General features: G+C 39.1%; 1 protein-coding gene across 1 annotated transcript in view; it reads left to right on the top strand.

Moving 5' to 3' along the window:
- The window catches only part of NELL1 (NEL-like 1 (chicken)), a 251,715-nt gene that overhangs the window by 11,395 nt on the left and 213,310 nt on the right, over window positions 1-27,010 (top strand). The window contains exons 2-3 of the mRNA XM_009875157.1: window positions 8,583-8,733; window positions 20,635-20,805. Coding sequence (XP_009873459.1) covers window positions 8,583-8,733; window positions 20,635-20,805 — 322 coding nt within the window. The remainder of the gene's footprint in view (window positions 1-8,582; window positions 8,734-20,634; window positions 20,806-27,010) is intronic.

The raw sequence follows: 27,010 nt of genomic DNA, 5'->3' as shown, positions 1-27,010 counted from the left end.
GTTTTTCAGAGGGAAAGAAAACAGACGGGAGAACTCGTTCATGAAACACATTTGTTTAATGCTTGTACAAATTGTATATAGATAATAAAGAAAAACCATAAGATGGTACTAATAAATGAGATAAACGCTTTAAAAGTAATTAAAAAACTATTTAGAGTGGGAGTTTTTGAACCATGAGAGCACTTCAGCATATGCTAACTTTGAACTTTATGCATAATTTCATTGCTTTGAGTTGGATTAAGTCATGTGACAAAAGGCTTTACTGGACTGGAATTTAAAACCTTTGTGTAGGTGTAACCAGGTCTGTTAGCTGCCATAAGTAGCGTTAAGCATTGTGACCTCCCTCCGCAAGTGAAGAAACGTGAGTTTTTGCTGAAACTTCCCTGTTAATGAACTACTGAAAACTAGTATTTTGATATACACATTTAAGAATGCAGGGTTTCATCAAGCAGAGTGATTTTTGTGTGGACTTGATGAAATTAGACTGGGTTTTTCAATAGAGTCAAAATAATTTAGGCATTCAGCTTCTCTCCTGCTTCAATGGGATCTGGTACATAGAATTTTCTTGCAAATCTAGATTATGGGTTACTTGTTGACTCAAATTCATGCTAAACTTAGGAATTCTAAAGCACTTCAGAAGTACTTGCTATTATAATTTATTTTTTAATACTGTTGCCATAAAATATGAGCAGCATTTATTATTACCTGTAAGAAGAAACAGGGCTAGAGCAGAAATCAGAATTATTACGTATTGCTTAGAAATACAAATGGATCAATCTCTTTGCATGCTCTATTGAAAAAAATTAAATTTTTGTTTCTAGATTACAAACATGCTAAGGGTTATACTGGGGAGAAATGAGCCCAACTACAATTAGCAGTTGCTTGCAAAACTTGGCTTCTATATCTGATTTTTAGTTCTAGATGCTCCTTGCCATGTAGTACCATCTTAAGTTTCTTTTAAACAAATGCAATGGAAGAACATGTTTTTTCATGTTGTATATGTTGTCATTTTATAAACGTAATTTTTAATTTTTTGAGTCCATGGCTTCAAGCATACCTGAAAATGTTTTGTAGAAGGGGAGTTAAAAATTGCTCAGCTTGCTTTTGCATGAAGCCAGAACAGAAACGGTATTTTTTGGGTGGCTCGTTATTTTATGTGACATTAGCATATAATATACTCTTAAAATAGATGCCTGAAATGCATGGTACTCCTGCAAAATAGACAGCATATTGGTAATGATCCTTAGCAATTAGTGCTGGCTCTATTCAAACATGACAGTGTTGCTAGTGTATTCCATGCTCTTTTCTGTTAAAAATTTGCGACTGTTTTCCAAACTTGCAAGTGGCAATCTTTAACATCACAGTGATGTGGTACTTTATCTAATATAACTATACAGTGGAAAAGATGTTATAATCAGTGACTCCTGATCTAATTAACTAACAACACATGTAATTCAATTAACTTGCATGATTTAAGAGCAGATTATGTGCTTTTAGTGGTAGCCTAACTTCTGGAGTATTTCTACCAAGTATTTAATTTAAGAGATCAACCGTTTGTAAATAGTTTTGATTTCAGTCTGAGTCCCTTGAGGAAACAACAGATCTTACTTGAGGAGGTGAGCCTGAGCTCAGTAGCCATGTAAAATACCTAAGACAAGTTAAAGTGGCTGTTTTGAGGAAGCTTGTTCCAAAACCACTTGGCTTACTCCAGTTTTCTGATTTTACTCCGTAATGGCCACATGGTTTGAAGATGGTGTCAGTTGCTGTGCTTTGCATGTGCCCAGGCCTGCTGCTCATCCCTCTGCTGCTGGGGAGATGCTTTCCTTGGTCTTTTGCCTATTTGGGTGGAAAAGACAAGAGTTCTGGAGATATGAAACCTGTAGGCAGCGAGAGGGGGAGAGTTTCTCGATGTCGTTTTTGGTACGGCTTTCTGCCACTGTGCTTCCTCTGTCACCTAAGGTACTTTTTGCTTGCTAGGGCCTGAGAGGTGTAGGGGACCGCCTTCTTAGCATGTATTAATTTCTAAGTCTTGTGCAATATCTCCTGCTCTGTTTGTTCCAGAGTACTCAATTTCCATGGTTCCGTTTGAAATACTGATAATACAAACAAAGGACTTAGACTCTCTAACAACTACTTAATTAACATGAGTGTGGTCATTCTAGCTATTGCTCAACTCAGGCCAATTTTCTAGAAGTGAAGAGTCTGCCATTAAGCTGCTAAATCAGCTAAATTATTGGTTGGAGAGTAACTGATTTGATAAGTAGTCTCTGTTTGATTTCTTGGTTATTCAAAATTCTGCTCTCTCTGGCATCTGGAGTTTTAGGTTTGGGTTTGCCATAGCTTCCTGAAAGGAATGAAATTATATTTATAAATTTAAATGCTAGGTTAGTTTTGTTAGGAGAGACCTAGTTGTAAACTAGTTTTCAAACATGTATATCAAAATGACAGCAGTATAAGAACACTTATTGCCAGGTAGTTTTGCTTCATGCAAAAGGAGAGTTTACACTGAATTATACCATTTTCCCACCTTCTCTAGGAGAAGTGCTTGTGCTGTATAGTCATGGGAACTTACCTTTGTAACATTAGCTATTCACCCTGGTAATTGCTCCGTCCTCTAATTTAATGAAAACCCATTAAACCGAAACAATAATTAAAATGAGACATCATCTCTGTGGGAGGCTTGCATATTAAAATCACCAAGCATTTCACTGCAGACAGATCTTATTCTTGAGAAAGAGTATTTGAAGCAACGTGTAAAAAGTGATTTATAATGAATAATCATAATTTAGAAAGCTATGCTGTTGAACATGATTTCTTAGTGCTTATTACTGACTCTGAGTGGAGCTAGGAAGGCTAAAGCATTTACATTGTCATTTTGTACCTGTGCGAATACCTAGAAGTAGAGATGTGCTCGTGAGAAAGCATCATGCCCTCTTTGGTTTTTAAGGTAAGGGCAAAGTGTTTTCACCTCTCCCTCTGGGCTGGTGGCCTAACTGAGCACCCAAAGTGGTCTGAAGGATACACATGGCTCTGTGCCTGTTTTTGTGACTGTAACATGTTGCAGAATCTTTTTTTGTTTGCATATAAGAAGAGATTTGTGTGAGTTTTCTCCCCACAGCCTAAAATGAAAGATTGGTGCTATCTGCAGATAGCTACATCTTTTTGCCCTTGCTAGGCAGGGTGGGATAACTACCTGATGTGTTTTCCTGCTTGGCAGTGAAATGACTTTCTGGAGAAGATCACCGTGGTTGGTTTAGCATCCTTCTGTGAACTTTAGGATCTGTTTGTGGCTTGTGTGGACTGAGGAATGATTTTATAAGGAGCAGGAAGGAGTGTGCATCTATCACCAGTAGTGCTTTGGGTTGGTGTTGTTTTTTTGGTTTTATTTGTCAGACCCGTTCTTTGAAAGATGATTTGTGGGACCACTGAAGAAAGAAATCTATGCATTGGATACCCCGTGGGCTCAGTGGCTTAAATGAAGCACTTGCCTTCAGTGAGCAAGAAAGGTTTTGTGGTGCTGTCGTGTGTTTTCATCTGGAGCAACTTTTAGAAACTGTCTATTCTGAGAGTTACTAGTTTTGGATCCTCCCTCAGCTCTTGATTCCAGTTTTTGAAAGCTGATGGCTTAAAAAATGGGGCACTAGTGGTTTTGTTGTTGTTGATTTTAATAGAGATTCCAGTTTTATTGGATTTTGCCCATAGCAAGGTAGAAGCCAATATGCTGCAAAATTCGATTCTTTAATTGATATAGTTGAAATCCAGATTCTCCTTTGTTGCAGGGTTAATTTCTACTCACTTGTTCAGAGTCACTGTGCAAAAGTTCTCCTGAAAGCATGTTGAAACAAACTGCTTTAGAATGATTGAAGGTACCAATAAAGCAATGTGTTCTTCAGTATGTTCTCTGCCAGAGTAAGGAAGTAAAAGGAAAAGGTATTCAGGCAGGCTAGTGAATGATGAAACATATCTGTTGCTTTAGAAAACATGAGTTGCTTTAGAACTGAATTTTAGTATTTTTCCTCTAATGAAAGCATCTATAAAAGAAAAATTATTTCCCAGATAGATTGGGATTCAGTTTACATGAATTTATGCACATTTTTCATGGCTTAAAATTCCAGCCCAGATGGCCATGTACTTCCCTTTGTACCGTGGACTGTTGACACTCTCATCCAAGTAAATTTGGCAAGAGCTTTGTCTGCTTTCCTAGCATTATCCTTTTCTTCCTCCAACTCATTTTGACTGCTTTTGCGTGGTGATAATTTTCTTAGACTGCTTCTGAGGGAGCTGAAGCCAACTTCTCCTTTTGTCTTATTTGGGACCTCTAATATGCTCTGGGCTACAAGTGGCAAAAGGTTGAGGTATTAATTTTTAGTTGCCAGTGCTGGTGGTGCATAGAGCAGTGGATCCACACAGGGGGATGTGACTTGAGGGCCTAAATCACATTTGTAAGGACTGATCCTGATCCTGAGTTTATTGTACCTTGTTAATTCCATTTGTCATGTAAGGTTAGTGTGTTCTGAAATTACTTGGTATGTACATTTCATACATATGAGGTAAAACGCCCTGACATCACTGGCCCCAGATCAGCATTTCTGTTCAGCTGGACTGGTCTTCTGATGGAGCAAAACCAAACCCATACTAAAATAAAAATTTGAAACTTATTTTGAAGGTGCTGAAACTATTGTGAGTAATTGCAGTTGCTTGTAAAACTGTCTGACTGTCTAAGAGCTTGCTGCAGTTAGGCTGTGATCTTCCTCTGTGCATCCTGACCAGAGCTGTGCTGTGGTTGCTGACCCGTGTGAGTGTAGCCCTGGGTGCTGGTTCCCCTTGCAGCTCCTTTGGGCTTGATAGGGCTGTGCTGCTCAGGAGCTGAATGGGCTCACAGGGAACAAGGCAGTCAGGAGAAGGCAAGTCGGTGTCCCTAGGGTCCCTAGGGAGATGTTGGATAGCAGTGGCTAAATGGCTTTGCCTGTCCTGGCAAACTGCACCATTACTTTGTTTTTGCCGCTTCTTCCTTGGACCAGCAGCTTAAAAAAAAAAAGAAGAAAAAAACAAAGAAGAAAATCAAGCAACAAATACGCTCTCTCTCTGATATAGGTGTGTCTTCTGCTTCCCTGTTTTGCTGAAGGTAGAAAGTTGCCTTGATGCTGTGAGATGATTTATATCTGTTATACTTTGAAATAACTTTGCATGCTTGCTTTTTTTTCTTGTTTAATTTTAGAAACACTCTGGTATGTTTAAAATACCCCTCCATACAGTCAGTATTTCAAATTAAGAAAATACAATCACATAGAAGGGCATATGAAAGTCGTATCTGTGTTTGTTTATTTATTTATTTTGCTGAGATTGCATTATCATTCAAGCGTGAAGCGATGTTTCACTGAAGATTACTGTATAAACCTATATTGTTCTATATAATGTAGGAAATATGACATTTCATTACAAGCAGACAGTTATTTTTATAGAGAGCATAAAAAGTATTTTCCCTTTCAGGCACCTGCGGTGAGGGGGTGTATGTATTCTCAATTCTTCTTCTTTTTGAAGTGTGAAAATCAACCTGAAAATAGGAAGCTCTTATTCTAAATGGTTCATACTCCCAGTTCATTTGTATGCTCCTTGCTGCAGAAATCAAGCTAAACACAACCAGATGACATACCCAATGATCAGGTGCTATATGAAGAGGGCCAATGCCAGAGAGGTGCAGGGGGGCGCAGGAGCTGGGGTGGTGGCTGGACTGTGCCCTCCGGGAGGCCTTAAGTGGCTCCTTCTTGGCATTCGGGCCACAGGTTGTGAGCCTGGGGCTGTGCTCAGCACCCTGACAGGCTTATCGCCTCCGAAACATGCCGCTGTGTGCCCTCTGGATCCTCACGAGCCTTGATGGACTGACTCCTTAGCTTACCAGTCCAGTCGCAGGCTATGGAGTTGTGTTTGCCATCTTGGCATGTAGTCAGAGGGAAAGTCTTGTAGCTACTGAGGTCGCGTTCTGAAGATCAACATTTCTGTCTATGAGTATGTTTTTCAGTTGTGTAGTATTAGGGGGTGTTCCTAGGCACCGATAATGAGTAGACCTACTCTAAAATAAATACCACCATACTTAGAAGTATATTAATTTTTAAAAGCCTAGTTATATAACTTCCTTTGTATGAATTATACTAGAGTAGTGTTGCAGAACAGTGTGTTTGTTATCCAGTAGTTTGAACTCAGGATTCTGGAATTTCAGAGCTTTCAGAATCTTCCTGATGTTAATCAAGAAAGAATGAATATCATAGAATCATAGAATGGTTTGAGTTGGAAAGGACCTTAAAAGTCATCTAGTTCCAGCCTGCTGTGGGCAGGGATACTGTCCACTAGACCAGGTTCTCAAAGCCTCATCCAACCTGGCCTTGAACATATATAGGGTGAAGCATGTGGTGTTGGTGTCGTCGTGACTATGAAGAGGTGGTAGAGTAGAGCACAATACTTCAAAATATGTTTCTAACTGAATTGGTTCATTGATTTTTCAGTCATGATTCTGACCAAGGAGTCCTATATTTTTGTATAAAATTTGGTGTATCCATGGTGAGATGTGGCTTTATATCTAGGTTCTCCTATGATGAGAAAATGTTTGACTTAGCAAGGCTTGACTGAGTTTTTAGTATATATGTTCTACTGACAGCACTCCCTGTGCTTTCATGTGAAAGAATTTTTGAAATATTTTATTTTTGGCAATTGTGACACCTTCAAGAAAAAAACCCCACAACATATTGTAAGATACTAACGTTCTTAACCCTCAGAACAATGATAGTTATCTTCAACTGTCAGCTCTTGGACATTTATCTCTGGGTCCTGTGTCTGGGAACTTAGTGCCAGTGGATTGTCTGTCTGTGTAGATAGCAAACCAGGTAGAAGAGAATTTGCTGGTGTCTGGGACGTGGGGTTTTGTGTCTCCTGCATCAGCTTTTTTTTAAAGAAACTATATAGTATTTATGACCAGTAATAACACCTTCTAGGCGAAGATAATGGTACAGATAATGAAATCTTATAGATGAGACAAAATATGGTCTTCTGTGCTGGATTGTTTATTCCTTCATTCCCCCTTCTGATGGCGATAGAAACGATTTTTGTTTTTTGAAGCTTTATCCTCTGCTATGATAAAAGTGGCATTAGACAGACAAATAGTTTGATGCTCTGAAGTGAGCATTATATTTATTTGTTATGTGAATTTGAGCCTTTGACAAAGATTTTTAAATCATGACTAGTGATTTTTCAGAGATGAGCTTTTCAGAGCGCAAGCCTGTTGTAGGTCCTGAGTGTGTAGGCTCACTTGGAGGACTGTAAGCTGCACGGGAAAAATTGAGACACCCAATTACAAACCATGCTTGAATACTTTTTCCTTGGAGTTTCGTTTCAGTCCATGGCATTCCCTTAGTAGTTGCATCTTCGAGTTTCAGGTTGTTTTTCAAGCTAGTCTCTCCTCTTTCTGTCTGCAAAGCCTGATTTAATGTCACAGTGTTTTTTTTTCCTGCAGTGAAATTCTGAATTGTAAATCTCATCACTCCTTTGTGTTAGAGCATTCGTGCTGGGCCGGATTCTCAGGATTCAGTAGAGTTATATGGTTTTCTACCAGCTGAGAATTTGTGCCAGCATTTCTGGTTTCAAAGTAAACCTTTCGAAAGGAAGCGCGCCAGGCTTCTAATTGGTGGTGACATCCAGGAACGACAAGTGGCACAGGTCTTGCAAATGTGTCACAAAGGCCCAGCATGAGAGACATGGCAAGGGGCGGGGAGGTGAAATGCTATGATTTCTCCCTTTTGTTGTTAATATTTTTTCGTAGTGATGATATATTGTGAGTAAAAGGGTGAGATAAAACCGGATGTGGTGTGAGATGGCGTATTTGAATCTTAGAAGATCAAATGTGAGCAGACATGCTGCTGCTTGGACAACAGCAGGATTAGCGAGACTGAAATGTTTCTGGATCTGCCTGGTCAGGCTGTAGTTTAATAAATATTGTATGAGCTGTCACACTTTGCTTGTTTAAACTAAGAAATCCCTGAAACGATGGTGGATTGCAAGCGTGTCTTGTATTTACTTCTCGGGCAGAAGCACAACTGTATAGCATTATTAGCAATAATACATCTCTGCCTTACACAGTGCAAGGACAGGTTTCCTCTGATGTACGATGGAGAGGTGGTTACAGAGTCAGTGGTAAAAAAATGAAATTGGAGCTTGGTGAATTGTGTTGGCAGAGGCAATGCCTGAGATTTCTCAGAATTTAGGAGCCTATTTATCTGACTGCAGCATACCTTATTTACAGCAACTTAATCTGCTCACAGCAGACACAAATGGCTCAGCATCCTGTTAAAAAGTCTGTCAGAAAATCAGTAGCTGACCAGTTGTGAACCTGTCAAAGTGACAAGTGGGCATGCTGACAGAGATGGCATTTGGATTTTTTCATTGAACAAATGCAGTGGTGGAGCATGGTAGATGATTCTCAAAAAATGAAAAACATTGATGGAAAAATGAAAAATCTAATCTGAATCTTTCTGACGTAGCATTTTTACTGGACTGTTGTTTCCTTCTTTTTCTTTTTAAAATAAAATTCTTAGATATAGAGAGAGAAATCCATGCAGCACCCCATGTGAGTGAGAAGTTAATTCAGCTCTTCCAGAACAGAAGTGAGTTCACGTTTCTTGCCACCCTGCAACAGAAGGCATCAACTTCGGGAGTTATACTGTCCATCCGAGAGTTAGAGCAAAGGTAAGAAGAAATTGTTTCTCTCTCGCAGCAGTAGCAACATAAAAGATAGTAAGTGCTCCATTTTGACAATGTGTTGAAATTGTACATATAAAATCTGACATGTAAGCTAAAGCCTTTCTTCATAGTTTGCAATATGCTACTTTTTGCTAGTTGTTTTTTATTATAGGAGGAATGCATTATTTATGCATCCTGGTCTGTAAAATAAATTAACTTAAATGGGAAGATCAAAACCAATGTACTATATATGCAATGCCCTTTAGAAGTTACAAACCTTGTAATGCAATTTCCCTTACTAGTTTATCATGTGCACTTGAAAGTTTGCTTTTTCATAAAAGTTAAAACTTATATGTTTCCTGCTCTTCTTTTGTGAGATTCAGCAATTAAGCAATTAAACTACTTGTGCTTCTGTATGGTGATGTGTAAGTTTTCTTTTTGGCATGAATACAGTATATTCTTATTTCGTTTGTGTGTGTCTTTTTTTTTTGTTGTTGTTGTTGTCATCAGTATAGGAGATAAAAAAGGTATCTTTCATTAGCTATTGTAGTGGCAGACATCAGTTTATTAAAATAAAGTGTACTTTGTACTATGTCCCATAATACAGTTCCAATGATGTTTTGATGTTTCAAAGTGTGTGTTGTGTCAAATAGTCTCCTACTTGTAACTTTGTGCTTTTTTCATAATTTCTTAAGGCTTGGAGGACCTTTGTATCCAGTCTGACTTTCTGTTGTAATAAAAGTAATAGGATGTTCTTTGGTTGCTCCCGTTTCAAGTATAAGGTGTCATTCTGCAGCATTTCTTTTAAGAAAAAAAATCCTATTGGTATTTAATTTTGTTATTCGTGTATATGAAGAAGGCAGTGGCTTTATTATAACCAGATCATCAATGATGGATTTTGTCTGTGCAACAGCAGACATGACCAGACAGGGATAGCTAAGGAGAGGACTATCCTACTTCCTAATTCTATCTATCATCATACTTTTCTGTCACCTCTACTTTCTTACTGGTCTCTTTTACTTTATTTCTTCTTTCGTTTTCCAGGCTGTTGTCTCAATATGTAAGAATACGGGTTTACGTTACTCAAGGATCTCTCTCTCCAACTCTTAATGTTTTTCCTTCTCTTGCTCTATCATTCCTTTTGTCATTACTTTTTAATTTCTCTAAGCTTTTCCAGGCCATTGTAGCTCTCTGAAGTCATGGTTAAGAGAATCATTTGGCCATTTTGAGGGCCCTTTCCCTGCCCCCCTCCCCTTTTTTCTTTCCAGTTTGCAAAAAAGGACATTGAGGAATGCCATTGACAGAGGAACGCTGTCGTATGTAGGGACACCTGCATGCACTCAGCGAAATCCAAGGTCAGACTAGACAGTCAGTGATGATTATACAATGGAAGGCATGTGGATTTTTAGATATGGCTTCTTTTGCATTGAGCTACTTAACTCCTCTACCTTGCTGAGTAGAAACAGAGGCTCGTAGAGAGGTGCCATGGAGGAGTAATCTTGATTGAATAAAGTGTGTTACTGATGACCTTGGCACTGAGGTCCTCTCTAGTATTTCACATTAGTTGACATCTGTTTAAAAATATATATACTTGAAGGACTGGGGGCTCGTCTAACTTAGACCTTTGTAGTTCTGTGTGAATGCTGAGGTGGTTGGTTTCAGTTAGTGTAGTTCTGTGTAACAATTGAAACAGGCATGTCCGGGGTTGCTAATGACTGCTGTTATGTTCTGAATGGTAGATGGATTACTGCAATTATCCTTCTTTTCCAGAGTAACTGTGTTTCATTTAAAACAAAGTCACTGTTTGTTTCTCTGATTTCTTAAGTTTCTACTTGGACCTTGCTAAGGATAGTGCTTTCAAACCCCTACGTCTCTGATGACTGAAATTAATAAAGTGGGTGACTGGAGAAAGTACTTTTTAACATTGATGAAGAGTAGAGAGCAAACATTTGAGGCACTACTGAGGAGGAGCCTGCTTACAGTATGATCTATGTAAGAGCAGAACTTTCAGCTTGAATTTATTTTTTGTATATTGCTCTAACTGCTTAGGTCACTCTGGTCTTCAACTTTGCATGTGGAACTGAAGTGGGTGTAGGCTCTTGACACAGGGGAAGTTATTTTAAAATTGTTGCTCCTACTAAGCTTTTGATAATTATCATGGTTCTGTTTGGTGACATCCAGAGTTTTTGTTTCGTGTAACCACAAGTTGTGTTGATACAAATGTTCAGGAGGATTCTGATGAAAGTGTCAGGCTCATCGGGAAAGATTTTTATTCCTAGCAAGTCAGTTTTGGATTGGGGGGGGAAACGGGATTCTAGTACATTTTTGCGTACTTCCCTTCAGTGATACCATGAACAGCTTTTGACACTGTTAAGTAGATAGAAAGCTGTATGTTCACAAACAACAGTTGAAAGGTTACTAGACTATAACATGTTTGATTAAAAACACAAAAGGGTAACAAGCTATTTAAATTAAACACTGAAACCTAATTAGTGACAAGAAACTTATGCTAGTGACTTCTGACCTTAATTGTAAACCTTACTCCATGGTGCGTTTTAGATTATTCTCTGCAAGCTGATGTATATGCATATGGGATTCTGAGATGTCATTATTCAAAAAGGGAAGGAAAAAACTCTGCAAATGTATCCATTAACCTTTTTATTTTAGGGTAAAGGTCACAACTTCATTAATATTTATATGTAGAATTGCTAAACTGGATAGCTGTAAAGAAAATGTAAAGATCTAAAGATCCAGCCTTACCTCTGTCCCACTTACCCCCCCGCCTCCCTCCCTGCCCTGTGGTGGGACAAGCAGGTGAGCTTTGTTTCTTCCAGATTTTTTTTTTTCTTCCCAAAAAGTCTTTAGAGGTGCAAATAAAAATAGATTTGGGCTCACCTGCTTCTGTGCTTGGGGTTGAAGTATGCAAAAGAGGAAAGTGAGGAGGAACTGTTACATTCTATACATCTTCCACTGTATTGTGAAAGAGGAGCTACTGCTTGAAGAGCTACCTTCCATCTTGTGGCTCCCTGCTGAGAGCAGGTGTTTTATGTACACCAGGCTGACAATTGTTGTCTCTCTGAAGCATTAACATGCTGCTGATAACCAGCTGCTGCAACACATTGATTGGACCTTGTTGGCAATTGGAGCAGAATGGCTGACAGTTTGAAACTCTTTAAAACTGAATTTGGACAGAGCAGAAATGTTGTGGTCAGCCAGGAGCAGGATGTGTGGGTCCCCCAGGAGTCTTCTCCAACATGCTGACTTACTCTGTTTGCTTGTTTGATGACCCTCTGATATAGTCAAAGCACCAAAATGTCTCAAACTTCCACTGAAGGCAACTTTCTGAAAACCGTGTCTGATGAATTCAGGCTGCTCGTTAAGAGTGTAATTCTCCTGGTTGTTAAGCTGGTTGGGTGTTCACAACATGTTACTCATAAATGGTCATTTGCTTGGCTGGACATCAGGCTGTGTGATGTATCTGGTTTTTAGTGCCTGTTTGCCACTCAGTACTGATACCTGTGTGCTGTCCTCGCCTTGGGAAGGGGAGGAGGGTGACAGTGCCAGCTGTAATGGCTGCAGGCTGAGGAGAGCTGCGGGGCTCAGGTAGCAGCAGAGAGGGAAGGAAGAGAGGAGGAGGAGGCCTGAGGGGCAGGCAGAGACTGAGGGTGTCTAGAGAACAGCAGGGAGCAGAGATGTGGATGGGCCTTGAGAGAGGGGAAAGGAAAAGATTTTTTGCTGGGAATGTAGCAGAGATGCATGGAATTTGTCATAACATAAGAAACCGTTGGAAAGCTGCTAAATTTGAGAGTGAGAACAAAGGGAAGAACCTTGCTTGTAAGGACACAGACATTACAGTAATTTGTTTTAAAATATTGTAGTTTGACTCTGGTGGCAGACCTCATTAGTTTAAAAGCTTGTGTTATCCTCTTTGGGTATTTAGAGATTTTGGATTTGGGGATCCCCTGAGCTGAGCTCTTGCTGTAGTGATGAGCATAAGTGAGGGAAGGATGGGACCAGTGATATGCTCTGCTTTGTTTATGGCTCTGCTGGGGACTCTCTGGTCACACTGGTAGCTCCAGGCTTCTGCATTCCTTGCAATGATCCCTGAGCTAATGCCAAGCTCAGAGGCCCAAGGTTAGCCTTAAAAAAATCAACAGCCACCCTTCAGAAGGTCCTCAGATACAAATGCTTTATGGACTGCAAATGGTCCACTGGTGCACTGTGGAAACTAAGCTTTGCTTAAGGGTTTTGGGTGATGAGCTCTTCAAGGACTACTTCAGGGTGTAACTGTGGATTGCATACCTTGCTAGATTTACAGTGATTGTGTGAGTGCAAGGTGACTTGCTTTTGGGGTAGTGATGTGTAAAGAAATGTCTCTTTTTTTTGTTGAGTTACTTTTCTGTCAGACTAGATTATTGGATTGATGTGCCTTACTGCAACCAAACGGCTAAATCTGATGCAAAAGACGTGGTAGGAGTAAGCAGGCAGGAGAGTGAGGCCATCACTTTCAGGAGTGGTTACACTAGACTACATCTCTTACTGTGAGATCAGCCTCTGCTTTTGTGAGGGATTAAAATCAGCTTTCTCCCACTATTTGGCTACTTCCTGCAGGTATCTACCTTTAGTAGAGGTGTCTTGGTTGTTGTAAATGTTCGTGTCTATGTATGTGTGAGGACAGTGGTAGTGGTGTTATTTTTGTTTTAAAGGTAGCTTCTAAGGACTTGTGACTTCACTATACTTCAAATGATAGATTCTCTCCTGCCCTGCTGACTGCTCGCTCTGAAGTCTGTTAAGATGCTGTACTATTTTTAGGTGCAGTGTGGTGCTACCTACTTGGTTTATTACGAATAGGAGAGACACCACGTCTTTTTGAGATAGTAGCCAGGTAGCAGCCACAGTGAAGATAGATTTTTAGGCATATGAAATGGAAACAAAAATGCTTAAGGTCAATCCTTAAAACACATGCCATGAAAATGCATGGCTGCTTTGTACCAGCTCTGATTCCAGCTGTCTTTTAGCTGGCAGGCAGATGTTGGGGTTAGTTGTTGGGTTTTTTTTTTGTATGATCAAAGAACAAGGTAAATTTCTGTTTGAATGACCTTTGCCGAGTTGCAGGTACACAGATGCGTATTTTGAGCATCTTTAATGCCTCGCAGCTTTCATACTCAGCTGCCATGTAGAAGATTTGTAGAACAAAAGACAAAACATTTATTATAGAAAATATCTGTGTGGGTGTTTTTATTGCTAAGTGTTTCAAGCTAGGTTAATATAGCATGTTTTGTGTTGTCCTCAGAGTGGTCTGAATGGAAAGAAAATTGTTTAACTGACTGGATTTAGTTCCTTTTGTTTGAAATGAAAGGATACAAATGTTTGAAAAAATCCTATTTAGGTAGCTAACAACACAGGGAAGTTGAACTTCAAGGCTTTTACTTCAGAGGTTTGAAAGAATTTAATATTAAGTTTTGGTTTATTTTGGAATTGGTTGTATGAGAGGGATACTTCTGGAATACATAGTTTTTGTCTGTGCAATATGTGAGATTCAGCTTTTGCATTTTCTTTTGTAGAAAGCTAATCTGATTTTTCAGCAAGATACCTTCATTGTCAGAGATGATCCTGTGACACCTTTTCTGCTGCCTGGTATCAGTCGCTGCTCATGAGCTTTGATGATATCAGTACATAATCTCTGCCACAGTAGTAAATCTGTAATGCCATGTAAGTGAAGACTTGCCATGTTTGGTTTTGCTGTGCAGCCTCTCAGTTGGTATTTAAACTACCTGTAAAAAGTTGGTTTGTACTGTTTCTAAGTATGCAGATATAGCGGAGGACTAGATGTGTACACTTGAGCATGTAAGAGCATTTCTTCAAAATCCAGTGTTTGTCAGTGCTTAATGCTTCAGAGCTTGGGATCCTGTCACTTTATAGTAACTAGGGTGCAAGAACAGTGCCTGTGGAAGCAGCTGAAATATTTGCCTTGACAGCCGTAATTTGTTCTAGTTTTGCATCCATACAGAACCATGGTGACAAGTGCAAGGTGAATTTTTACTTCTGTTTGAAGACATGCATCTCTTGTTTCAGAGGCGCTGCTTTTGCTCTGTGTGGCTTCATCAATGGTGGCGATGGTCTAGGGCATATGCCTGCCAGCTTCTGTGCAGCAGAGTGTACCAAATCCTCGCTCTTGGCCTGACTTGCTTTCCGCTGGGGAGCATTAGAACAACATCTCAGTTACTTTTATGTTGCTGTCCAGTGTGAGCCACTTGGCAGCACAAACAGAATAACAATGTACTGTGTTTACCACCATGCACACAGACTCAATCAGTGCTGAGGAACAGTGAAAAGCCAAAAATGTAATGATCTGTGATTCATCACAATCTCTGTAGATTGAAAATCCTGAAATCTGTGTTATAAGGGATGCAGATTTGTTGGCTGTCTGTAAACACATCAAGAAGTGTTTCTGCAAAGAATGCTAAAGCATAGTCTTGCCTGAAGCCAGTTTTATTATTAAACATCATTAAGTGTCCTGATATTCTGCTTGGCACAATGCTATTTCGAAATGAAAAAGTAATGTGCACAAACATGTCCAAAGAGGCAAATTTGTACAGAAGCTTCCTGAACTTCTAGCTGACATCAAAGGGGCTGGTCCCTGAACTTTCCTTGAATTTGCTTTGCTGTAAAAAAAAAAATAAGAAATTGTGCCTTGACCAGACTGACAGAACTTTCCAGAAGCTTCTGTTCAATAACCACCTCATTCCTATTAAGGCAGTGATTTTTTTCCCAGCAGTTGTGAGACCTGACATGGTAGTGTTGCTGCAGCGTTTACGAAGTCAACTGTGCTTCCATCCTTGAACTCCTGTGGTTTTGTGACCTTCTCCCACACAATGTTAAGCAGATGCACAAGTGTTTTGACTAGATGGCAACCCCAAGTTTGTACATATTCGCAGGGATGCCATCTGTGCCTGCTGTCTTGCCCTGGGACATCTGTTCAGTAGCTCTAAGAGCATCTGCTCTAAGTGCTGGTGCTGCTTCTTGAACGAGGCTGTGGGGCTTCGTTTGGCACTCGATCAGGGATGACGGAAGTTGTAAAGTCAGAGTGATAACTCTGCTTTATTTATATTTGAAAGTGATAAAGGAGAAGATTTCCAGAACTGAATGTAAAAAGTAGTTTTGCTTTAGTTTTTAGAGCACTTATCAGAGCATTTCATCAGTATCGTGCTTACCAGATGGTGCCCTGTCTTCATTGTGGGATGATAGGTGTTAGCATTGTAAAGACAGGAACAGAAAGTGCTATATACACTAAGAAGATCCAGACGGACGTATATTCCAGAGCTTTTTTGCGGGGTCGAGACTAATTTCGAGTCTGTGATCCCTCTGTCTTTTGGCCATGTCCACAACCTGGCAGCAGTAAAATCTTTGAATGGAATGTGATGATGTTTATCACAGGTTAAGATCACTGCTGTGGCACATAGGATGAATAGATGAATAGGTTTCTTTAGTGCAGATGGTGGTTTAAGCCAACCCACCTTATAGTAATACTTTAGTTTTTCTGCTTCCGGTGTCTTAACATACTCTTATTTAATGTTGATAGTGACTTTTGCAATTTTTTTTGTCATTACATCCACAGCAGCTGTTTCCAATTTACAGTATATTTTTAGACACCTTTTCCTCCTGATCTGGAAGTGAAATGCGCTGTCAAATGCACAGTTAAGTGTTCACTTTGGTTGTGACTAGGAGAAGAGAAAAAGAAGAAAGCATTAAACATCACTGAGTCAGGCTTTATCCTTTCATAGCAATATTAGTGTGTGAGGTACATGGGGGTTGCAGAAGTTGTCGTAAAGAATTGTAAAGCATCTTGAGTTGCTTGTGGAACAATATTGCCCTTCTGTAAAACACATTGCATGATCTTAAAATATCCCAACTTTTTTGATGTGTATAAGATTAATCTGAATTTAGCAACATGTTTTTCCTCCTTTTTTATCTTGCACATTGGGATTTGAATGAGAGACCACGGACAGGCCTATAAAAAGCATTTGAGTTCTATAATTGTATAAAAGAAGCCAGCAGTAGCTTACATGCTTAGTAAATATGGAAATTCTAGTAGTGGGAAAATTTCAGCAAAGGTCATGTTTTCATAGAATCATAGAATGGCATAGGCTGGAAAGGACCTTAGAGATCATCTAGTCCAACCTCCCTGTTGTATTGCTGTTCCATAAACAGCGAGCTTTATTAATACATGCGTTCTGAGAATTTAATCTGTCAAAATGCATGTTACTTTTGATCCCGTCTATTAAAAAAATACAAAAAAATTCCTCATAGAAATAATGAATAAACCAAGAAACCATAATTTGGTGCTAACAAGTTGACAAGTAGATTATTGTGTCATACGTGTCTTTCTTCGAAAAAAGGTCTTGAGGAGAATAGCAGGGGGCTAACTACAGCAGCAAGCTGACACAGTCTTCATGCAGATGTGATGCAGAAGCAGAACTAGTTGTAATACTTGGGAATCTCCTTGGGCTTTTGGTGTAGGTCTCACAGCAACATTGAAAGTTCACCTTTGCCTATTCAAGATATGTTTATTCAGGCAGTCCCAGATGCTGCAATCCTTTCCTGACGTATTCTGTTCCTATGTTTTCTTCTTCATTGCAAAATATTGAGATGTAGCTGCAAAACGGGTTAGAGATTAGTTCATTTTATTGCCCCTTGTATGGTAGCTTCTGTTAATTTCCCTGTGTTGTTTACCTGTTGTTTCACAGTGGAAAAAAAAGTTGTGCAATGGAATTTCAAGTCAAAGATGAGATAGATGTAAAAAAAATTAATTATTTTCTCTGACTTTACTAATTATTTTCTTACTGGCTGATGATTTCTTGACTAAGCTTATGTTTTTTTTTCCATTCATTTGTCTTCCATTCCACAATTTGCATATTAAAACCTGAACAGAGAGCAGGCACATTTGTTTCCAGGAGTGAATGGCCTTTGTCATTGCTTTTGAAGAGGCTTTCCTCCAGAGTCTGGTAGGAGGAGGAAAGAAAAAATTGTGTTTGCTATTGAGAAAGCTATTTACACATGAATTATATTCTGGTAAAGAGAAGACAACCCCATCTTCATCTGAACTGTGAACATGGTGAAGTGTGTGTGTAGTCAAGGTCTTAATGTGAACTTGTGCATCTTCAAAAAAGCAACCAAAACCATGCAAGAATGTTGCTTTACATCGCCTTGTGTTTTTAAATACTTAAAATACATGTATGTTGGGCTAATTCTGCTTCTGCTGTTGGGATTTGATTGACTGTCGTTTACTGATGTTTGAGGGTAACTGCTTCTGATTTGCACTTGTTGAAGGATGATGAAAAACAGGTGCAATTTGTCTGTAGTCATCCACCTTTTCTGTCACTGAAGAGGTAAAATGTGGTGTTTTATACAGTCCTGTGGCACTTAGCAGTGCATTAGATGTACGTGTATAAAAATGTTAGTACTGGCTTTTACCATAAATTTTAACTAGTCACTTGTGTATTATAGAAATTAGTCAGGAGGTTGACAATGAATTCAGGATGTAAGCAGCAATCTGGTTTTTGTCCTGAAGTAACTATAGGCACTAAAGCTTGTCAGATGAGCAACTGCGTTGGTTGGCAATTCCCTATGCTGTTCAAATAATAGAGTGGAGATGTGATTAAGTACGGTGTCTGACTGACCTTGCCAGGACTGGACTGTTGCCTTTTTATTAGCAAACAAAACATGTGTGTAGTAAGTGATTAACTCTGTGGTTATGAGATTGAGGAATGACTGAAGAAGGCAATGTGCTTCCTGCAGCAGAAGCTGGTTTTGCTCTCAGGCTCTTAAGCTTCTGTGATCAACCATTATGATAGAAATATATTTATATATATATATATATATATTTACAAATACTTTTTGTGTAAGAGAGATACTAGAATGTTATATAGCTCTCTCACAATTTTTTAAAGTTTTCTGCCTCACTGCTGTTTATCTGAACAAGAGAAAAAGTCTCTTTAATGACTTCCTTTTGTGCTTTGAGAGCAGATGGCAAGCATGACTTCACTGACAGTACTTGTCCTAGTACTTTCCTGGCTTGGAAACACCAGCAGCAGTATGTTCTGTATATTGACTGTGCTCTTACTGAGCATCAAAATAAAATAATAAAAAAATCCTCTCCAGATTTCTTATGAATGTAATTTAGGTCCTCTAATGGGTAATGGTGGTGGTAGTCATTAATCAACGTTCTGTTCTCCTGTTTAGAAAACTCCGGTTTCTCTGTCCTCCTTGTGCCTTTACGCGCATGAAGCAGGCCAGTTTCTTCACAACACCAGCCTTTCTTATTTTTTCCACCCTGTACTGCGTGTATTTTATTTGTACATGTGCCTGCTGTGTTTTCATTCTGTTTTGGTTTTGCCTTTATCTGCCTGTGAATGTTTTTACTTTGCCACTTGCGCCTTTGATTTGAGTGACCCGTTAATGCTCATGTGTTGCATGAGAAATGCAATGGCAAGACATTGACAAGATGGAGGAGCGTTTGAGTTTCTCTTTTGGTTAAGATTTATTGTCTTGGTGTTCCCTTTCCTGGTCTGTTGCAATATTCTGCACAGATTGTCAGCTAGCGTTTTATCTCATAAGAGTGTTCCTCCCAAAGAACTCTGTTTTTCAGTTTTTATGTTCTAAAAAGCCTCTGCTTCACTGATAAGAGCTCTTCTTGATGAAGTGCACACACCTCACGTAACACTTGTGCACACTGGCTGTTAAGGTCTGTGTATAGCTGAGCAGTGTAAAAGGCTTGCGTGATGAAAATTGGCATCTGGATACTTACTTTTTGTGTGTTGCCTTTATTTTTTGAAAGTGTTTCATTACTGTCATTATTATTATATTTTTATGCCAAACTAGCACTCATCTTTCAACTGCCATGTCAAATTGGCAACCCAACATCTGCATTTAGTTGTAGAGTTATTTCTGCTATAAAAAGAGGTTTGCATCTCCTTCTTTTTATATCTGGGGCTTCATTATTGCAGGAAAAAGGGAGCCTTGATTTGATGTGCCGTAAATACTCTGTGATCACAGGTCCAAGAGAAGGCTTCAATACTTACGCTGTCAATGCGCTGCCACCTGGAAGAGCTAAATTCACCCTGGAAAAAGAATTGGCTCCTCCTGCTGGCATGAAGCCAGTTAATAGCTGTACTTTGTTAGCGTTCTTTTGACTGTGACAACTGTCTGAAGTTTTGATTGTGTATGCCAGGTGTTGAGACACCTAATCCAGTCAGGAGGTTTTGTTTCCTTGTAAAACTGAGCGATTACAGCCATGACAATACAAGTCAGAAAATGAGTTAAGCATGATTGCATGTAGAGGAGTCCTAAAAGTGAACAGATTTTAAAAGTGGATTTACAAATAGTAAATATAAATTTAATGTTTACCTGGTAGTTTCTTACCTTAGTGTGTTTCCTTTGTTATTATGGTATGTATAGTTCTTTGGTTTTACATTTCGTACAAATCTTGCATTCGTATAAAACATTTTGGTGAAAAGACTAAGGATTGTTTCCTTGTGGTTGAACCTGTTCTATGGGTAATGTACAAATCTTGCATTCGTATAAAACATTTTGGCGAAAAGACTAAGGATTGTTTCCTTGTAGTTGAACCTGTTCTATGGGTAATAAGAGTATTTCGGTTTCCAGGCCTTTGATGGTATTTTGAACGTGAGCTGTTTTTTGTGTAATTGGTATTACTATTTTTGTAATGCACTGAATATATAGTCTTTTCTCTCTATGTCTTATAAAAAATAAGCTAGCAGCTAATCCAGACTGAGTAACCTCTTTAGATTGTGGCCTTCCACGTGGTCTGTACTTAGTCTGTGAATAAAGAAGAAAGTGACAGAAGACACAAAATTAAATTGATTCTTCTTCATCTCTTATGTACAGCTATTTTGAACTGGAGAGCAGTGGCCTACGTGATGAGATTAGATATCACTACAGGTTTAATGGGAAGTCAAGAACAGAGGTGTTCCCGTACCGTCTGGCAGATGGACAGTGGCATAAGATTGCTGTGTCACTTAGTGCATCCCACCTTCTGCTCCACGTGGACTGCAACAGGTAAGAAAATATATTCAGTAATTTATATTTCTTCAAAAAATGCTCTCTACTTACACACAGGGATAAAATTGGAAAAGATTTTACTATTATTTTAAAGATCTAATTTAAAAAGCATGGTAAACTGCTGTGGAATGAGAAAAGGAAAACAATGCATTAAAAGGCAGCGATTCATTGTGATTATGAACAAATGTGGAAAAGGTTGATTGCTGGCTGGGGAGTATTAAATGCATCTCTGTAGTTCAGGCACTAGTTGATGGTATGTTTCACTGTGATTGCATTTAAGTGTGATAGATTGGTGTGTGGTCTGTTCTGTTGGGAACTACTTCACTCGGCATACCTGAAAACTTGAAGAATAGATAGATGTGTCAGAGGTATTTTAATTTCATTTTACATAATCAAGCAATGCACTTTTTACTGATTTTTCTACACGTTGACCCACTTGGAAACTTCCAAGAAACCTAGAAGCTTCTTTTTGTATGTGTAGAACCGTGATTTTTATTTTCTGATGGTTATTCTGTCTGTTATTGCACTTTTTTGTCTTTAAAACTTGTGAAGACTGCAAGATGGGAGATTGTCAGGATTTAAAGGAATAAAAACCAGCAAACCTAGAATCTCTCTTCCCTGGAATCTCTTCCCTTGGGACTTGATCTCATAATGTATTGAAGACTTTGGGTTTTGCTAAGTTAGAGGTTGATGAAGAAGCTCAGAAAACTTGAAACTGGGACGTTCAAAATAGTCTTTAGGAATGAGGAAAATTATCCAGTACTTTTGTGTCTTGTTGCACTGCAACACCTTCAGTGAGATCTGCATATGCATTTTTGGAGTTGTGGCACTCAGATAAGATGATGGTAGCAGATATCTCTTTCTAAAGTCTCCATTTTGTTCAGGCAGGGAGAATAAAGTTATGTGAGTATTACAAGAGTATGTGGTATTGGAACATTTGAAAAAGTCTTAATTTTGACCGAAGTAATTATGAGACACCGCTTTGAGAAGAAGGTTATGACCATTTTTGCAACTGCATTAACTCCTGGCAGTAAAAATCTAATCTGAGGGAAGGTTGCTTATTGAATTAATTTTTTGGACCCTAGAATCAATTAAATGCTTAGAGCAATTTTAATTTCATTGTGACATGAAATCTACAATTTGTGAAGATCGTCTTCCTTCCAGTCATCAGATTTATTTATCTTGCCATTATTTGTTTATCAGTTACTGTTCCTTTGCTTACAACAGTATGGGTTTTCTTTGGTTGTTTATTGACATACTGGCTTTTGGGACAGGTTCTTCATTATCTCCTATGATTGTTCTTTTTTTTTTTTTTTTATAAACAGCAAATGCATTTTAGGAAAACTCTTTTTAGCAGATTGTTTTGCTGGCTGTGCTCTTGCACACAATGTGAAAGACAGACAAGACAAAATGCCTGCCTGGTGGAGAAATCTGTCCAGGAACAAGAGAGCTGCACAGAATCGTGGTTGTGACCTGATTCTCTTAAGAGCAACAGGCAGCAATAGATAAATACAATTACAGAATGAGCTATGCTGTCATATGAGGTGATAAATGTGCATAGCCATCTCTGTCAGGTAGCTCTAAATAGGTCCGGTCCATCTAAGAGTTTCCCTTGAGGTGATACACCTCAAAGCTGCTCCCAGCTTAAATCTGTACCTAGATGGCTCTATTTGGCTGTGCATTTGTGGTATTTTATCAAAACCCCTATGGAAAAGTAATGGGAATAATTCTGAAAGTATGACTTGAGGGCAGATCATAGTAGAGGTTTAAATGAGGAGAAAAAAGGAAGTCTTTAAGTTCCTGATTCAGCTGTAGCATCTCTGTTCAGTTAATTAGAGAATTTTGTGAATGTTGGTGTTAACAGTTTCCTTTATTACATCTTAACACCCTACATCTTTGCACTCAGGAGTCAACATCTTGTTCATCTTTGCACTAACAGTTCCTGATGACACTACAATAAATGTCAAAAGACGTGAAGGTGAAGAGCAAGCCAGCGAAGGGTACTTGTGAGCACTACTGAAAATCCTGTCTTCCTCGTGTTAGTGTTAGGAAAGCTGCGGCTGAAAGTATGCGCAGAGTCTGGTGGTAAGAGCTGCAGACTGTGTCACTGCTTCAGGCTAGTGTGGTGCCGGTGGCTCTCAGCAGACTTGAGGATGCCTAATGAGAAGTGATGCTCTGCAGACTTAATTGAACAAGGGAGTCTTAGGGTAGGAGAATATGACTGCAATCAATAGATTCACCTGTCCCATCTCCTGCAGAGATTCGGTGTCATCAGAACAAGAATTTAGCATGAAGTGCACCCATCTAGGTTAAAGAAGTTCTGTGGGTTTTACTTACTGTTCTTTCCCTTGTAAAAACATAAACACAAAGCAAAAAGTAAAAAAAAAAACCAAGACCAACAAAATTAATCCCTTGGATTCCTACTGGGTTTCTTTAAGGGGATTGCAACATTGCTTCCTTACAGATATACGTGAGTTGATACAGATTGGTGAATGCAGTGTTATTAAAGTTAATGTATCTTTGAGTACATTGTAAGTGTTTCCATTGGGGAAAAATATCCAGCCATAACCTAATTTTGCTGCAGGATTTGTATTGATAACCAAAGCCTGGTCTCTGACCTCCCAAAAACTGCAGTAGATCAGAAGGCACTGGAGACAAAACTTCTAATTTGTAAACAGTTAGTCAAATCTACTTGTGTTCTTCCTGGCCTTATCATGCACATTACTCTGATTTGTAAAATTGCTTTGACATTTGGTACTTGATTGTCTTTTGGATTCAGTTCAAAGTTGTCTGTGTTTTTCAGACCTGGATAGGTTAGGGAAAAGTACTTGAGAACTAGTAAAAGCCTTTAGTGCTTGTAAGAGTCATCCTTAAAACAGTGTAATTGCCTCTGTTCTAATGAGCTGTAGTATGGTGGGGGAGCCATACGTAACAAAGGAGATGTATTTGCCCAGGTACTCGTCCTTTTGAAATCAGCTCCTGCTGCATCTGACTTGCTCGTTTTGGTGCTCCGTCAAGAACAAGGAGTGAGAACTGAAGCTGAGTTTGATATTAGAGCTTCTGACACAGGAAGCTACATTTGAGTCAATTTTTTTGATTTGATACCTGCTGAGTGTCACTGGACTCTTCTCACTGAATTGGAGAGCCTTTGTGCTGGGCCTAGGCAGTGACCTCTGGCTTGGGATAACATCTCAGACAACTGGCAAAAATAGCAGTGGGCATACTTGCTCACATGCTTTTAACATTCTAGTAAGGTTCTGAAAGCTTAGAAAAATGAAAAGGCAACATTAATTATGAATGTACAACTGATGCACAAGTAAAATCTGTGCTGAAAGTAGCATGGAAATCAAGTATGCTGCTCTTAATTTCATTTTATGTCCTCCAATGCTGAGTACGCTAGTGGTGAACGTCTTGTTTCAAAATATTTATTGTGTGTAGGATCTGAGCCTCCCTACTCCAGGGAAAAGGGGGTTGTCGGTGGTTGTCTGGTGAGTGTTTAGGTTAAGCTAGAGCAACTGTGTCTTGTCAGAGGGTTCTTAAATAACTTATGGCACTAAAGAGTTAACATACTGTGAAATAAACTCTGTCATGTACCGTGCCAGATTTCACCTCCTTAAGGGGACAGACGTAAGGGATCCTGCTGTTCATACCTGTGTTGGCAGGAGATTTGCAACCTCAGGGGACAGTCACAGGCCTACAAGAGCTGGCATTTGTCTTCACTGGGAATTAAGTTTCAGCTCTAGAGACTGTGATGTTGCCCATGGTACCTGGCTGGCTGCTGCAGTGCTTTCTCCCTACGATGGTAACAGTACAGAAAAATGTTGCATTTAGTAGTGTTAAGAGAAGAGTATGGAGCCTACAATTTGATCAAAATTTATTTATTGACACTTTGTTTAAGAAATATAATTTCTAAATTGCTCTCAGTGTGTCTAATTAACCTGGGGGGATAAGATTGAAGGCCCCTTGTTTTGTATTTTTATTGTTTTATATCTCATCAACCATATTGCTACAAAGCTACCGTTCAGACAGTATCAGTATTCTTTTATCTGAACTCTGTCTGCAGGTGTAAAAGGGAGAAAGGCACTTTGCTGAAAAAAAATTAATGCTTTCCAGCGAAAGTATGTGGTGGAGTGCCTTTTACTAGGAATACAGCCTGTGGTTTTGATGGATACTCTTAGCTGTTTGATGGAGGGGGTTGGTAAGAGCATAGGAGAATAGATTATAAAACTAGAGCAGGCTAGGAAGTAGTCTCCAACTGAAAAAACATGTTGTCTGCCTCTTTTATGTTTCTCCTGATAGAACAGAGCATTCGGGAATAAAAAATGCATGAGCAGTGAGAACTTTTTAATTGGAAAAATAAATAAATTAAAACAACATAATCCAAATATGGGAATCCAAGACCCCTGAGTTCTTATAAATAAGATATTCTGGCTGCCAACCTGAGGTTTTCGACTTATCTAAACAAAGTCCTATGACTTTAATTAAAATGTAATAAATTTAAAGAAGGTTAAAGGATCTGCTTAAAAGAGGGATTCACTGCTTTACTTACTGTAAGACACTTTCTTGAGACAGAAGATGGCATGGTGTTAGTGTTGTGCAGTAGGTAATTTACTCTCAACATGAGTATGATTTTGTGACCCAGATTGCTTCTCTGCTCTTTAAGCTGTAGCAGAAGCTGTCAGAGAAATGGTTGCTTGGGTAGAGTGCTATAATTGTGCATTACAGGTGCGCCCAACTTCAGATTTGTGGTACTGTGGATTGGAAGTTAATTTTCACCTACCAATTGTCCCTTTTGGTTTGACAGAAAGGCTATAAACTTTTTAGTGTAAGAGAGCTCTCCAGCTGGCATATCACATCAGCTGCTGTCAGGCCTGTATCATCAGTTACAGTAGTTAAGCTGCAAGGATGCATTCAGCATTACTTGAGAGAAGATTTTTCTTTTTTTTTTTTTTAATACTTTTTTTAATAGCCAGGGTTTTTTACTGAATGGCTAACGCATCAGCAGGATGGCGTTATGGTCTTGAATAGGAGCTCGTGGCAGTCTGTTGAGTTTTAGGGACCCGTGGATCAGAGTTTGGTAGCTCCGAACCCCAACTACTGCTGAATACAGACTTAATGGTGTTTGTTCTTTTTTTTCTCATTTAGAACTGGGGACTTGCAGTGCTTTCCAGCAAATTGAAAATGTTGATGGATGGGGTGATGACTCCAACAGGGCAGGAATAATGTGTTATGCTTTGACATTGCCATCTTGCATTCATCATATTTGTAGGCTCTGGGTGTATCAGGATGGTAGAAGTAATAATCTTAAATCAAGACCAGGAAGTCTCAGATGATTTAGTATTTTCCTAAAGTGAGTGAATAGGTGTAGTATCCCATTCTCAAATACTTTTTATATTGGTCAAATATATGTTTTGACTTTTTGATGTCAGAGCAATAAACCCCTTAAACTGAGGTGATTACTTTACCAGAGCAGTCTCTGGAAAATTTAGTCTGCGTAGTTTGAAACGTATCAGATATTTGTTTCTGTGGAATTTTTTCAGGGAAAAATTTTTTTCATTTGCTGGAGAGCTGATAGGGGTCACATGGACAGCAAGATGAACATGGTAATTTGAGAATCCACTAGATAGAGCAAATGTTTTGAGGTTTTTTTCCTTTCAGATTATAAAACCCAATTATTTCATTCCAGCCAGGCAGATTAACTGAGATCCAAAACATAAATGAACTCTTCCATTTGAAGTACTTCGCTAAATTGGGGAACTTTGAATTGGTAGTCACATAGGGTAGTACTGGAGCTAAACTGAAAAATGGTAGTATGATTTTAGTTCGATACTTCCAGAAAAACATCGTACCTTTGCCAAAGAGCAGATGAGGAGCCCTCCAAACTACTCAGAATCTGAGATCTGAGTCTTTGTGTAGCAAACAGCACAGTCTTTCCCAATGATCCGAAACCTCCCGCGTGCTGTGGGCTGTGAGAGGGTGACTGAGCAAACAGGACTGAGACAGCTGAAGTCTGTGAAACCAGCCCAGAGTTTTATGAAGCAGTTTAGTACTTGGAGAATCTTTCTTTGGCAATTTAAAACAGCAATAATTCCCCTAAGGTAGTTCTTTTTCAGAAATCCCACCTTGCCAAAATCCTCAAGTTGACTGCAAGGAGATGGAGACTGCCTGACTGTGTTTATTACTACCCAAAATCTGACCGTCA

Source organism: Apaloderma vittatum, unplaced genomic scaffold, assembly GCF_000703405.1.
Source record: "Apaloderma vittatum isolate BGI_N311 unplaced genomic scaffold, ASM70340v1 scaffold11538, whole genome shotgun sequence".
NCBI lineage: Eukaryota > Metazoa > Chordata > Aves > Trogoniformes > Trogonidae > Apaloderma > Apaloderma vittatum.
This window is presented reverse-complemented; position numbering and strand designations above follow the sequence as displayed.